The sequence below is a fragment of the Crinia signifera genome, chromosome 6 (genome assembly GCF_055691185.1).
Source record: "Crinia signifera chromosome 6, ASM5569118v1, whole genome shotgun sequence".
NCBI classification, from domain to species: Eukaryota; Metazoa; Chordata; class Amphibia; order Anura; family Myobatrachidae; genus Crinia; species Crinia signifera.
In genome coordinates this window covers 179,138,836-179,154,881 of record NC_139222.1, presented here as the reverse complement: position 1 = coordinate 179,154,881, position 16,046 = coordinate 179,138,836, and the positions used below count along the sequence as shown (strand labels likewise).

At 43.5% G+C, this 16,046-nt stretch overlaps 1 protein-coding gene across 1 annotated transcript; it reads left to right on the top strand.

Annotated features, from left to right (window-relative positions):
• The first annotated feature begins 12,803 nt into the window (after nt 1–12,803).
• On the top strand, nt 12,804–15,159 carry LOC146007158 (E3 ubiquitin-protein ligase TRIM17-like). The gene has a single exon (XM_083145531.1). The coding sequence runs from the start codon at nt 12,974–12,976 to the stop codon at nt 14,549–14,551; it is 1,578 nt and encodes a 525-aa protein (XP_083001657.1). The 5' UTR covers nt 12,804–12,973; the 3' UTR covers nt 14,552–15,159.
• The last annotated feature ends 887 nt before the right edge of the window (nt 15,160–16,046 follow it).

Sequence of the window (16,046 nt, the reverse complement as noted above, 5' to 3'; positions counted from 1 at the left end):
AAAAAATATATTTCAACATTATTAACTAACCAGTGATATGTGGGCCTTATTCTAGTTCATTCTTACTGACAAAATCCTTCTTAGAAGGACAAAACCATGTGCACTGCAGGGGGCAGATGTAAAATGTGCAGAGATAATTCGTTTGGGTGAGTTATTTTGTTTCTGTGCAGAGTAAATACTGGCTGCGTTATTTTTACACTGCAATATAGATCTCTCTTTCAAGTAAAACCCCACCCAAATCCCCAAATCTAATTCTCTCTGCACAAGTAACATATGCCCCACCTGCAGTGCACATGGTTTTGTCCATCTAAGAAGGATTTTGTCAGAAAGAGTGAACTAGAATAAGGCCCTGCGAGGGACGGTGGTTCACGCTACTTAAGGTAAGCTTTTGCACTTAACACTTGCTCACTGTATGTATTCACCTTGACAAAGGGGCGCCGAGGTACTGTGATTGGAGAGGGGAGAGTGCCGGACCGCACACAGCCAGTATATATATATATATATTTTATTCTAGGTCCCCTCCCAGCTACAAAGGATTGATAGTGATGTGTATAGATTGTGTATCCTCTGGGTGATGGTGAAATATTAATAACTAGCTGACCCGCCCGGCGTTGCCCGGGAAAACCTTGGGGTTTCTTTATTTCCAAAATTGCTGAAAAATGTCATCTTACAGTATGCTGTGACAAAGACCTAAGATTGTAATTTGTTATAGATTCCACCATAATGTTAGAATGTGTTTGCATTGATACTCAATGATGACAATGAAATCAGGTGTGGTGTTGTTGTTTGAAACACAACGCTCCTGAGTTGAAAACTTGTATGTGTTGATGAATTCCACATCCACTCCTGAGATTTAGCACCCACATCCACATCCACTCCTGAGATTTAGCACCTACCTTCTGAGGGTCAGAAATCGGTACAAAATCAGAAAGGGACATGTCCACACCTCAATTTCTATACTTTCAATGGTACAGTTTCTAGGGTGTGTAATTACAGGCGCTGAGTGCGTGGGGTCCGGGGTGGGCGTTACATACCGCGCCATAATTAATTAAAAATTCACTGCTCCCTGCCACTGCCCTCACCGAACCTGCCTGCAGCAGTCTCTGAGGTCTGGGGATCTGTAAAGCACATGCACCGAGCATCTCTACCAAACAGTGGGGCAGCCCCTGAGTGTGGGAGCAGGTCCGCGGGCCTGGCCACATGATGTCATGACGACGCACACTATCCGCATCACTGTAATGCACCACTGGGAATGGGTGCAATGGGCCAAATTCTTCCCTACACCCGCCGGGCCAATCCACTGATCCAGCCATCCCAATCATCAATGGATGCATTGATAAGGTTTGGAGTTTAAGAAGTTGAAGAATAAGACTGAGAAAAAGAATTGCCATGTTCCAAAGTGTACAATTTACTCAATAAATCGTGAAAAAAATGTAAGTGTACATAGAAGTACAATCAAGAAATGAATTAGGATTAAAAAATAAGTTCTGATTCAAACTGATAATTGTTTGGATGGGGTGGGTTGTGAAACAAATCTATAGGTGAGGGTATGGATATTGTGGGCATAATTGGTGTTTGTTACACCTACAGGGGTCCCTCAATTGATGGGATTTTCACTACAGTGTCACGGTCACAGTGTCACCATAGGGGGATTCCCAATTGGGGTCCAGGTGGTCTTTTAGGGACCCTTTACAATCCTGTAGGTCTTTTCTCCTTGAGCTTACAGTCTCCCTTAATGATAGTCAATCACTGAGGGAGACCGTAGGCTCCAGGAGAAGAGACCAACGGGATTGTAAAGGGGTCCCTAAAAGACCACCTGAACCCCAATTGGAAATCCCCCTACGGTGACACTGTAGTGAGAATTTCTCATCAACTGGGGACCCCCTGTAGGTGTACCAAACACCAATTATGCCCACAATATGCATACCCCCTCCACCTATAGATTTGTTTCGCAACCCACCGCCATCCAAATAATTATCAGTTTGAATCAGAATTAATTTTTTAATCCTACTTTCATTTCTTGATTGTACTGTACTTCTATGTACACATATTTTTTTCACGATTTATTGAGTAAATTGTACACTATAACGTGACAAATCTTCATCTCAGTCTTATTCTTCAACTTCTTACACTCATAACATTCAAACAAATGCATGCAGCGCTCATGCCCATCGACCAAACATTATCTATGAACCAAAAGAGTCTGGGAAACCCTTAAGGCAGGGCTGTGCCTGATATCCAACTGACTAACAGGGTGAGTGCAGTGTACCCACTTTGTATTGATCAATGGGTGCATTGGCCAGGACAAATATTTCTCAGTGCAACTGGCCGGGCAGCGCAGTGACAGGCTGGAGGACTGGAGAGACGGATATGGAGAACAAAGTAGAAATGGTACATTAGGTACAGTTTTTATTTGCTGGTACAGACGGTTAAATAAACGGCAAATTATTTTGTATGTGTTCTGTGTGTGTTGTAGTGTATGTGGTTGTGTGTGTTGTATTGTATGTATCTGTCCAATGCGTAAGTGTGTGAGGTGTGCTACGTATATACAGTATGTGTTTGTTGTGTCTTTGTGTATCTGTGCAATGTTTAAGTGTGTGTTTTGTGTGTGTCGTACTGTTTTTTGGGTGTGTGTGGTGAATGTGGGTGTGTGTTGTGCTGTTAGAGGTATGTTATGTGTGTGTGTTGTGTGTATCTGCCCTATGTGTAAGTGCGTAAGGTGTGCTATGTATAAATCTGTGTGTGTGTAGTGTGCTGTGTGTATCTGTGCAATGTTTAAGTGTGTGTTTTGTGTATTGTACTGTTTTTGGGTGTGTGTTGTAGTGAATGTGGGTGTGTGTTGTACTGTGAGTGTTGTGTGTATCTGCCGAATGTGTAAGTTTGTGATGTGTGCTACGTATATATGTGTGTGTAGTGTGCTTTGCGTATCCTGGCAATGTTTAAGTGTGTATGTTCTGTGTGTTTGTTGTACTGTTTTTGGGTGCGTGTTGTAGTGTGTATGGATTTGTATTGTACTGCATGTGTGTGTGTGTGTGTGTGTATCTGTCCAATGTGTAAGTGTGTGAGGTGCTCTACGTATAAATGTGTGTGTTGTGTGCTATGTGTGCGTATGTGGTGTACTGTGTGTGTGCGTGTACAATGTGTATGTGTGTGTGTGTTGTGTGGTCTATGTATATCCTCAATTATTTCCTAATTGTTTAAAGCCTTCACCATAATGTTAGAATGTGTCATTCATACTCAATGACAGCAATGAAATCAGGTGTGGAGTTGTTCCTTTGCAAACGGTTTCCCAGATCATCGATCTTTTCCCCAGAACATCAATGAAGGTAAATTACAACTTGGTGTTTTTTAAATTTCTAAGTGAAATTTCCCCAAAACGGCTTCGAGGTGCATACCACCGGGTCCAGAGGTATCTTGTTGCTGAATTTGGTGTCTCTGAGTGCCACGGTGTGTCCGCAATGCGACGGACACGCACGCACACACACACACACACACACACACGCACACAGATTCTTCAACTTATTATATAGATACCATATAAATCTTGTGCAGATACACTTTTATTTATTTTTATTTTGTTCCCATGCTGTCCCAGCCTTTAATTCCAGAGCTCAAGATGATCGGATACCTCTTTCACACCAGCCTATTTTCAGGGGTTGATCCCAGGAACGACCAGAACAAGTGCTGGTGTGAAAGGGCCCGGCCGAAGTCCCGGGACCATTGTCCCAGGATTTCAACCCTGCATGCTCGCATAGTTGCTCCCGGGATCATCCCGGTATGAAAAGTACTTACGCGGCTTTCCTGTCCTGGCAGTGGTGCGGGAAGCGAACCCCGAACTCTCTCTGCCGCTGAGGAAGCCGCCGGTCTCTGCCTCCCTGTTGATGCTGCCATACTCATGCTGATGGGGTGTCCCCCGGATTTCCCATCCCTGCCTTCCCTTATGGTGACCCTATCGCCCGGCTGCATTCTAGAATGGGATCGGAGGAGGCAGCCCAGGTCAGGCAGGGAGTGCTGTCCTCAAATAGCAGCTGTGAGTGTCCAGGAGGTACAGTAACACAGCTCCTGTCACAGCACCCACTACCCCCCTCACACCAGAAAATACAGGGACTAGGCTGGTGTGAAAGGGGCCAACCCAGAAATGTCCCTACATGATCCCAGGACTGTGTTCCCAGGTAAGCTGTGCATTTTCTGGTGTGAAAGGGGTATGATATGGAAAACCCACCAAACAGTACGGCAATCACATTTACCTAATTATAAATGTGCACCTCGTTGTATAACCATGCCCAGTCGGCCCTGAGGACGACACCCGGGCGCATCCTGAACAGCAGGACCCCTGGAATATATGTTCCCTGTGTGATTACTGTACAACGACCAGTGGCACTGCTGATGGCTGCTCAGCGAATATATGTCCCTGTGTCTATAAACCCCAGAGTACATCTAGTGTATGTACATTTTACAAAAAGAAGAAAAAAAGAACTGTTTGGGGGAACGCACTGATCATTTTAAAATGTAACGTTTATTAGTATTAATTTTATTATTCCCTATATCATAGTTGGGGAATTAATGTAAAACAGCAGAATATTTTGTAGGGGTTAAAATCATGTACAACCAATACACAAATACATATAGTGTGTTTAAAGAGAAGACATTTGTGTGTTTAAAATGTACACAGGTGTCTGTCCAAAAGCTGAAAAAGCTGGTGAACAGCAAAATGCTGCATTGGCACATGTTCTGTCTGAAAGATGCCTGTTAGCCTGAATTATATGAAGTTTGAATAATGAATTGATAAATAATATATAATATCTTAAATAATATCTACCCAGTAAAAACTCTGATAGAAAGTAGTGCATTATATATAAAAATAGCACACTGAAAATAGTGCATATACAGATGGAGCGGGAGACATCTTTGCAGGGGATGGCGGAAGTCACCATCTGCCGTAAGGGGATGCGTCGCCTTACAACAGGGCTCCCTCCGGGTCCCCGCAGCCTCACCGACGCCCCCCTGGTCCTCACCGCACCCCCCCCCCCCCCCTAACCCTGTTCGTCTCCCTGAAGCGGAGACTGACAGGGTTCCCGCTGACGGGAAACGGACGCACGAGCGCCCCAGTCTCTATCGCGGTGCAAGGGATCTGGCGAGCGCCGGCCAAAGATGTCTTCCGCTCCACCTGTACAGTGATCACAGGAGGGCACCAAGATATCATTATCTGTAGCTCTGAGCATTTTCCATGGACATGGAATGACCAGAGGAGGGTGCCAATAGATCACCATCTGTGCTAATAAAGCCACAATGCGGCCTAAACAACATGTAACACATTGTAACACCTTGCAATCACTGTGCTTAGTGTCAAATGTATTTGTATCTGTATTATACTATAAATTGAAACATTCTGACAACAAGCATATTGTGCCTTAACAAGGACACAACATACCAATTTCTTGCTGCAATATCAGAGCCACAACCACAGAGTCTAAATCCAGAGACTCCCTGAACCGGACACTGCGGCAATTTAGAGGTCTAGATTTAGACGTCTAAATCCAGACTCCCTGCAAACCGCTAAGATGGGGGCATCTAAATTTAGATGCTAAAGCCTCTAAATTTAGTAGGGTCTAGGGGTACACTATTAAACCTGTTCACAATGACACTAGTCGACGTAAGAGCTGTCGACCTTGTTAATTCCACTATCCACGCCAACCCGAAGCGTGGCGAGCGCAGCGAGCCGGCGGTACGCGTCCTATGACCTTTTCATACCCCCACTATCCACGTCAGCGTGGAGTTGATTTTATAAAGTGTGGCGAGCCCCGCGAGGGGACGCGGATACCTTCACAGGTATCCGCGTCCCCTCACCACACTTTATAAAATCAACTCCACGCCGACGTGGATAGTGGGGGTATGAAAAGGTCGTAGGACGCGTACCGCCGCCGCTCGCCACGCTTCGGGTTGGCGTGGATAGTGGAATTAACAAGGTCGACAGCTGTTACGTCGACTAGTGTCATTGTGAACAGGTTTAATAGTGTACCCCTAGACCCTACTAAATTTAGAGGCTTTAGCATCTAAATTTAGATGCCCCCATCTTAGCTGCGTAAAATTTAGACTTCTAAATTGCCGGGGTGTTCCGGTTCAGGGAGTCTCTGGATTTAGATGCTTTAGCGTCTAAATTGCCGGGTTGTCAGCGGTGCGCAGGACTGCCTATTTCACTGTGGAACTACAAGTACCACAGTGACCTGTCAGCGCTGGGCAGCGTGCGCTGCTGCTGCCCAGCGCTATGCTGATAACGTTACTTACATAAGGAAAGCAGCCACGCGCTGCGCTGAGAACAGCTAGAGCGGCACGCACACAGTAAACACAGTCTGGCAGACTGCCAAGTTTCAAAGTTTCACTGTGCGCGCGGTGGCGCTGTGAAACTACACAAGTACCGTAAAAGGAGATTAAGCACCAGCCAATCATCTCCCAACTGTCATTTTCAAACACAGTTCATTGGCTGGTGCTTTATCTCCTTTCATTTTATCTCCATCTCTAGGCATAACACATCTGACCCAATATTTTAAGTATTCACACTGGTAAACCTTTTTTTTTTTAAATGAGCTTTTAATATAATAAAAAAATATATTTCAACATTATTAACTAACCAGTGATATGTGGGCCTTATTCTAGTTCATTCTTACTGACAAAATCCTTCTTAGAAGGACAAAACCATGTGCACTGCAGGGGGCAGATGTAAAATGTGCAGAGATAATTCGTTTGGGTGAGTTATTTTGTTTCTGTGCAGAGTAAATACTGGCTGCGTTATTTTTACACTGCAATATAGATCTCTCTTTCAAGTAAAACCCCACCCAAATCCCCAAATCTAATTCTCTCTGCACAAGTAACATATGCCCCACCTGCAGTGCACATGGTTTTGTCCATCTAAGAAGGATTTTGTCAGAAAGAGTGAACTAGAATAAGGCCCTGCGAGGGACGGTGGTTCACGCTACTTAAGGTAAGCTTTTGCACTTAACACTTGCTCACTGTATGTATTCACCTTGACAAAGGGGCGCCGAGGTACTGTGATTGGAGAGGGGAGAGTGCCGGACCGCACACAGCCAGTATATATATATATATATATATATTTTATTCTAGGTCTCCTCCCAGCTACAAAGGATTGATAGTGATGTGTATAGATTGTGTATCCTCTGGGTGATGGTGAAATATTAATAACTAGCTGACCCGCCCGGCGTTGCCCGGGAAAACCTTGGGGTTTCTTTATTTCTAAAATTGCTGAAAAATGTCATCTTACAGTATGCTGTGACAAAGACCTAAGATTGTAATTTGTTATAGATTCCACCATAATGTTAGAATGTGTTTGCATTGATACTCAATGATGACAATGAAATCAGGTGTGGTGTTGTTGTTTGAAACACAACGCTCCTGAGTTGAAAACTTGTATGTGTTGATGAATTCCACATCCACTCCTGAGATTTAGCACCCACATCCACATCCACTCCTGAGATTTAGCACCTACCTTCTGAGGGTCAGAAATCGGTACAAAATCAGAAAGGGACATGTCCACACCTCAATTTCTATACTTTCAATGGTACAGTTTCTAGGGTGTGTAATTACAGGCGCTGAGTGCGTGGGGTCCGGGGTGGGCGTTACATACCGCGCCATAATTAATTAAAAATTCACTGCTCCCTGCCACTGCCCTCACCGAACCTGCCTGCAGCAGTCTCTGAGGTCTGGGGATCTGTAAAGCACATGCACCGAGCATCTCTACCAAACAGTGGGGCAGCCCCTGAGTGTGGGAGCAGGTCCGCGGGCCTGGCCACATGATGTCATGACGACGCACACTATCCGCATCACTGTAATGCACCACTGGGAATGGGTGCAATGGGCCAAATTCTTCCCTACACCCGCCGGGCCAATCCACTGATCCAGCCATCCCAATCATCAATGGATGCATTGATAAGGTTTGGAGTTTAAGAAGTTGAAGAATAAGACTGAGAAAAAGAATTGCCATGTTCCAAAGTGTACAATTTACTCAATAAATCGTGAAAAAAATGTAAGTGTACATAGAAGTACAATCAAGAAATGAATTAGGATTAAAAAATAAGTTCTGATTCAAACTGATAATTGTTTGGATGGGGTGGGTTGTGAAACAAATCTATAGGTGAGGGTATGGATATTGTGGGCATAATTGGTGTTTGTTACACCTACAGGGGTCCCTCAATTGATGGGATTTTCACTACAGTGTCACGGTCACAGTGTCACCATAGGGGGATTCCCAATTGGGGTCCAGGTGGTCTTTTAGGGACCCTTTACAATCCTGTAGGTCTTTTCTCCTTGAGCTTACAGTCTCCCTTAATGATAGTCAATCACTGAGGGAGACCGTAGGCTCCAGGAGAAGAGACCAACGGGATTGTAAAGGGGTCCCTAAAAGACCACCTGAACCCCAATTGGAAATCCCCCTACGGTGACACTGTAGTGAGAATTTCTCATCAACTGGGGACCCCCTGTAGGTGTACCAAACACCAATTATGCCCACAATATGCATACCCCCTCCACCTATAGATTTGTTTCGCAACCCACCGCCATCCAAATAATTATCAGTTTGAATCAGAATTAATTTTTTAATCCTACTTTCATTTCTTGATTGTACTGTACTTCTATGTACACATATTTTTTTCACGATTTATTGAGTAAATTGTACACTATAACGTGACAAATCTTCATCTCAGTCTTATTCTTCAACTTCTTACACTCATAACATTCAAACAAATGCATGCAGCGCTCATGCCCATCGACCAAACATTATCTATGAACCAAAAGAGTCTGGGAAACCCTTAAGGCAGGGCTGTGCCTGATATCCAACTGACTAACAGGGTGAGTGCAGTGTACCCACTTTGTATTGATCAATGGGTGCATTGGCCAGGACAAATATTTCTCAGTGCAACTGGCCGGGCAGCGCAGTGACAGGCTGGAGGACTGGAGAGACGGATATGGAGAACAAAGTAGAAATGGTACATTAGGTACAGTTTTTATTTGCTGGTACAGACGGTTAAATAAACGGCAAATTATTTTGTATGTGTTCTGTGTGTGTTGTAGTGTATGTGGTTGTGTGTGTTGTATTGTATGTATCTGTCCAATGCGTAAGTGTGTGAGGTGTGCTACGTATATACAGTATGTGTTTGTTGTGTCTTTGTGTATCTGTGCAATGTTTAAGTGTGTGTTTTGTGTGTGTCGTACTGTTTTTTGGGTGTGTGTGGTGAATGTGGGTGTGTGTTGTGCTGTTAGAGGTATGTTATGTGTGTGTGTTGTGTGTATCTGCCCTATGTGTAAGTGCGTAAGGTGTGCTATGTATAAATCTGTGTGTGTGTAGTGTGCTGTGTGTATCTGTGCAATGTTTAAGTGTGTGTTTTGTGTATTGTACTGTTTTTGGGTGTGTGTTGTAGTGAATGTGGGTGTGTGTTGTACTGTGAGTGTTGTGTGTATCTGCCGAATGTGTAAGTTTGTGATGTGTGCTACGTATATATGTGTGTGTAGTGTGCTTTGCGTATCCTGGCAATGTTTAAGTGTGTATGTTCTGTGTGTTTGTTGTACTGTTTTTGGGTGCGTGTTGTAGTGTGTATGGATTTGTATTGTACTGCATGTGTGTGTGTGTGTGTGTGTGTATCTGTCCAATGTGTAAGTGTGTGAGGTGCTCTACGTATAAATGTGTGTGTTGTGTGCTATGTGTGCGTATGTGGTGTACTGTGTGTGTGCGTGTACAATGTGTATGTGTGTGTGTGTTGTGTGGTCTATGTATATCCTCAATTATTTCCTAATTGTTTAAAGCCTTCACCATAATGTTAGAATGTGTCATTCATACTCAATGACAGCAATGAAATCAGGTGTGGAGTTGTTCCTTTGCAAACGGTTTCCCAGATCATCGATCTTTTCCCCAGAACATCAATGAAGGTAAATTACAACTTGGTGTTTTTTAAATTTCTAAGTGAAATTTCCCCAAAACGGCTTCGAGGTGCATACCACCGGGTCCAGAGGTATCTTGTTGCTGAATTTGGTGTCTCTGAGTGCCACGGTGTGTCCGCAATGCGACGGACACGCACACGCACACACACACACACACGCACACAGATTCTTCAACTTATTATATAGATACCATATAAATCTTGTGCAGATACACTTTTATTTATTTTTATTTTGTTCCCATGCTGTCCCAGCCTTTAATTCCAGAGCTCAAGATGATCGGATACCTCTTTCACACCAGCCTATTTTCAGGGGTTGATCCCAGGAACGACCAGAACAAGTGCTGGTGTGAAAGGGCCCGGCCGAAGTCCCGGGACCATTGTCCCAGGATTTCAACCCTGCATGCTCGCATAGTTGCTCCCGGGATCATCCCGGTATGAAAAGTACTTACGCGGCTTTCCTGTCCTGGCAGTGGTGCGGGAAGCGAACCCCGAACTCTCTCTGCCGCTGAGGAAGCCGCCGGTCTCTGCCTCCCTGTTGATGCTGCCATACTCATGCTGATGGGGTGTCCCCCGGATTTCCCATCCCTGCCTTCCCTTATGGTGACCCTATCGCCCGGCTGCATTCTAGAATGGGATCGGAGGAGGCAGCCCAGGTCAGGCAGGGAGTGCTGTCCTCAAATAGCAGCTGTGAGTGTCCAGGAGGTACAGTAACACAGCTCCTGTCACAGCACCCACTACCCCCCTCACACCAGAAAATACAGGGACTAGGCTGGTGTGAAAGGGGCCAACCCAGAAATGTCCCTACATGATCCCAGGACTGTGTTCCCAGGTAAGCTGTGCATTTTCTGGTGTGAAAGGGGTATGATATGGAAAACCCACCAAACAGTACGGCAATCACATTTACCTAATTATAAATGTGCACCTCGTTGTATAACCATGCCCAGTCGGCCCTGAGGACGACACCCGGGCGCATCCTGAACAGCAGGACCCCTGGAATATATGTTCCCTGTGTGATTACTGTACAACGACCAGTGGCACTGCTGATGGCTGCTCAGCGAATATATGTCCCTGTGTCTATAAACCCCAGAGTACATCTAGTGTATGTACATTTTACAAAAAGAAGAAAAAAAGAACTGTTTGGGGGAACGCACTGATCATTTTAAAATGTAACGTTTATTAGTATTAATTTTATTATTCCCTATATCATAGTTGGGGAATTAATGTAAAACAGCAGAATATTTTGTAGGGGTTAAAATCATGTACAACCAATACACAAATACATATAGTGTGTTTAAAGAGAAGACATTTGTGTGTTTAAAATGTACACAGGTGTCTGTCCAAAAGCTGAAAAAGCTGGTGAACAGCAAAATGCTGCATTGGCACATGTTCTGTCTGAAAGATGCCTGTTAGCCTGAATTATATGAAGTTTGAATAATGCATTGATAAATAATATATAATATCTTAAAAGAAGGGGTAGTATTTAACTACACCCAGTAAAAACTCTGATAGAAAGTAGTGCATTATATATAAAAATAGCACACTGAAAATAGTGCATATACAGATGGAGCGGGAGACATCTTTGCAGGGGATGGCGGAAGTCACCATCTGCCGTAAGGGGATGCGTCGCCTTACAACAGGGCTCCCTCCGGGTCCCCGCAGCCTCACCGACGCCCCCCTGGTCCTCACCGCACCCCCCCCCCCCCTAACCCTGTTCGTCTCCCTGAAGCGGAGACTGACAGGGTTCCCGCTGACGGGAAACGGACGCACGAGCGCCCCAGTCTCTATCGCGGTGCAAGGGATCTGGCGAGCGCCGGCCAAAGATGTCTTCCGCTCCACCTGTACAGTGATCACAGGAGGGCACCAAGATATCATTATCTGTAGCTCTGAGCATTTTCCATGGACATGGAATGACCAGAGGAGGGTGCCAATAGATCACCATCTGTGCTAATAAAGCCACAATGCGGCCTAAACAACATGTAACACATTGTAACACCTTGCAATCACTGTGCTTAGTGTCAAATGTATTTGTATCTGTATTATACTATAAATTGAAACATTCTGACAACAAGCATATTGTGCCTTAACAAGGACACAACATACCAATTTCTTGCTGCAATATCAGAGCCACAACCACAGAGTATAAATAATAAATTCTTCTTCAGGGCTATATTAAATGGACATTTCTTTTGGACAGACACCTGTGTACATTTTAAACACACAAATTTCTCTTTAAACACACTATATGTATTTGTGTATTGGTTGTACATGATTTTAACCCCTATAAAATTTTCTGCTGTTTACATGAATTCCCCAACTCTGATATAGGGAATATTAAAATTATTATTAATAAAAGTTACATTTGACCAGTGCGTTCCCCCAAACAGTTCTTTTTTCTTCTTTTTGTAAAATGTACATACCCATGCTGTAGGGCACAGTATCCCCAATACAAATGTAAACATCAGTGATTAATCAATTTATAAGGTTGTGCGGATACAAATCATAATCATCACGGAGTAAATACCTATGTGAATACATTTAGTGTATACCTGTATGTGTTATGTAAATTTGTACAGTCATTGTTAACTGTTACCTAACTGGCTGTTGCACAGCAATCCAAATCTAATTCCTAGTATACGCAAGTATACCTGGCCAATAAAGCTGATCTGATAACGAACACTCTTGCTGTCCAGAAGTAGTTCAATAAGTACATTTTAAATGAAAATATACATGTAAAAGGTTTTTTTTTTTTTTATTATTTGTTTGACATGTGGCCAGCTTAAGACTTTGTATTGCAAAAGACCTTTGTACATCATTATACATGATGTATAGGTAATAAAACTCATAGAACCTGCCCTGGTTTTCCCTGCAAGTTCTGTTCTCAATATATAGTCTTATCTGTAGATTACTGGGTCAACAGTTAATAAGATAACGCATACTCGAGAGTAGAAGCCCTTTGCACTTGGGTTGAACCACCCTACTTATTTTCTCAGGTCTAAGATTTCTAGACGTATTTATCCAAGCTACACACCATGGCTTCTACTGATCTAAGAGAAGAATTAGTCTGCTCCATCTGTTTGGACATTTATACAGATCCTGTAACACTGAGATGTGGACACAATTTCTGCAGAGTGTGTATTGAGGATTTCCTGATTACACAGGGACAATCCGGTATTTATACCTGTCCTGAATGCAGAGAAGAGTTTCCGGATAATCCTGTACTGAGGAAGAACACGACTCTGTGTAATATAGCAGAAAGTTTTCTTTTTAAGACAAAACAGGAAGAGACTGGAGTCTCTGCCACTTACTGTGACTCTCCTGTTCCTGTACTTAAATCATGTCATCAGTGTGAAAGATTCACTTGTGATCAACATTTAAAGAGAAATAACGAGTCTGCAGAACATACCTTAATACACCCCAACCCTTCATTGGAGAACAAACAACAGTGCTCTGTCCACAAGAAGGTTCTTGAGTTCTACTGCACTGAGGACACTGCCAGTATCTGTGTTTGTTGCAGGCTGGAGAAAAAGCACAGTGGGCATCAGTTGTGGACATTGGAGGAAGCCTGTATAAGAAAGAAAAGAGAACTACAAAATCTTTTGGAGAAACTGGCCACAAAGAAAGCAGAGACTGAAAGAAGCAGTGAGAACCTGCTGGAGCGCAGGAGAAAAATACAGGAGAAAGCTGTTGGTGAGACAGACAGAGTTACTGTTCTATTTGAAGACATCAGGAGACAGCTGAACGACCTAGAGAAGAGAGTCCTCAATGAGGTCTCCAGGCAGGAAGAGCAGGATTTACTTTTAGTTTCTGATCTAATGCAGCAGCTGGAAATAAAGAAGGATGAGCTGTCAAGGAAGATGCGACACATTGAGGAGCTGTGTAACATGACCGATCCAGTGACTGTCTTACAGGAACCATATGGAGATAACTTATGTGATACTGGGGAGTTTGATTATGAAGACACAGAGAGAGGTGACAATAAAGGACTCAATTTCAGTGACCTGGAGGAAGGTCTTATCTCTTTGACATTACAAGCAGGTTTATCTTCTATTTTTGATAATGTAAATACAGCATTTCATGGGACTTTGGACATTGTATTTGATGTTAGTACAGCTGGTAATAATTTAGTCATTTCTGGTGACCGGAAAACTGCATGCTGGTCAGACATAAACCAGGGACGGCCAAATACAGTAGCAAGATTTGAGTATTATCAGGTTTTAAGCACCAGGAGTTTTTCCTCCGGACGACACTACTGGGAAGTGGAGACTAGTGACACAGGGGGATGTAGAATAGGTGTGTGTTATCCTAGTACACAGCGGAAAGGAGGACACTCCCTCTTTGGGAATAATAATGTCTCCTGGTGTTTGCGATGGTGTAACAATCAGCTTTATGTTATGCATAACAGTACAGTAATACAGCTAGTACATAAGTTTCCTAGTCATAAATTGAGAATATATCTTGATTATGATGCCGGACAGTTGTCCTTTTATGAGCTGTGTGACCCAATCAGACACTTACACACCTTTACTGCCGCCTTCACTGAGCCACTCCATGCTGCATTCTGTGTGTGGACCGGTTGGGTACGAGTACAGGGCTACAAAACAAACTAATGAAACGTGTATCGAACGGATATTCTAGAAAAATCAATGTTGTATTTGTTGATTTCTGTACACTGTGCAACTAGAATATATGCACATTTCAGGGGTGCGCTTTCAGTGTACGCATTTGTCCCAATCCTGAAAGATAACAAGTTCGGAAGTATACCTATTGTGACAAGAACACTGAAATAGTGTTTGAGGGCAGGTATGTTTGTCCCAGGTTCTGGTCTTACACATTTTAGAAACAGGAAACTTCCATGAGAGTGTTTCTTTTTGTTAAAGCTGAGTAAAGGCCCAGTTCAGGTGTTTGGCCTCACAGAGGGCTAATCAGGGCTTGCAAGGGCTTTATAGAGCTGCTAGACTGATCAGTGTGGGCAGACTGCCTGGGGAGACTGCAGAATCTCTGTGAGAGAAACAAGCTGTCTTATGCAAGTGAGCCATCCAGTAGTGACTGGAAAACTTTGTGTTTTGTTTAGAGACAGTTCGGAATGTCCTATGATTAGTTAGTGCCGGACAGGCAAGGAATTTTCTTTTTATGTTTATTTTATTTTCTGCTTAATAAAATTGGTTGTGGCCAGTTGCACCCCAAAGACTGGACTTGTATGATTTCTCAGCTGCTGCTTTCTACCCCAGGAAAAGGTATCTGGTTCCCCTACAGCAGTGGTAGCCAACTACAGTCCTCGAGAGCTACCTCACAGGTACACAGGTGCACTCATTACTGACCGACACATTATAAATGATCCACAAGTGGAGCGAATTACTTCACTTATGATTCTGTGAGGAGAACTGGAAAAAGTTAACTGTTGGTAGCTCTCGAGGACTGGTGTTGGCTACCCCCTGCCCTACAGTGTTACACTATGCTCATGCATGGATATCCTTAAAACCTAACTCCCTACAGTATCAATTTCAGCAGGCTCCCAAAGTAATGAATAAGGGAGACATGGTGCGTGAACACATCCTGACAACCGAGGCCACACCCACATACAAGGCCCCGTACACTCTTTTCTGACATGGTGGTCCCAATTACAAGCTTCCATTTGTCAGGCGGTATACTTAAAATTTGGACTGTAATGGTGTTGGTATGTTTCTGTAATGGTAAATGCTGTAATAGTGATGGTATGTTTCTTTTGGTTACATGGAATACAGCTGAGGTGCTCTATTCCCCCAAATAACTGCATTGTACTTTCTAGCAGTGGGGACAGCTATTTTGTAGGTTGAATCTCAGTTGATGTCAGTGTAGCAATTCACTTGGAAACAGTTTAGGTACTCCAGATTAACTTTGTTCAACATAAAAATGGTCTGTTTTCACTTGAGATGCTTGAGAAAATGCAAATGTTAGATTCTAGGTAATATGAGTAGAGCGAGACACCAGTGGTGTAACTAGAAATTTTGCAGCTCATCAGGTAGGATTACTTTGGCTGGGGATGTTCCAAGTTTGATTTACATTCATCTATCTTTGGAGGTAAACCATTTCAGTACCCTGACGGCATATAAACAGATACCCCTG

Coding starts and splice junctions, on each gene's coding strand:
- LOC146007158 (XM_083145531.1), top strand. CDS start 12,974: ATGGCTTCTACTGATCTAAGAGAAGAATTAGTCTGCTCCATCTGTTTG.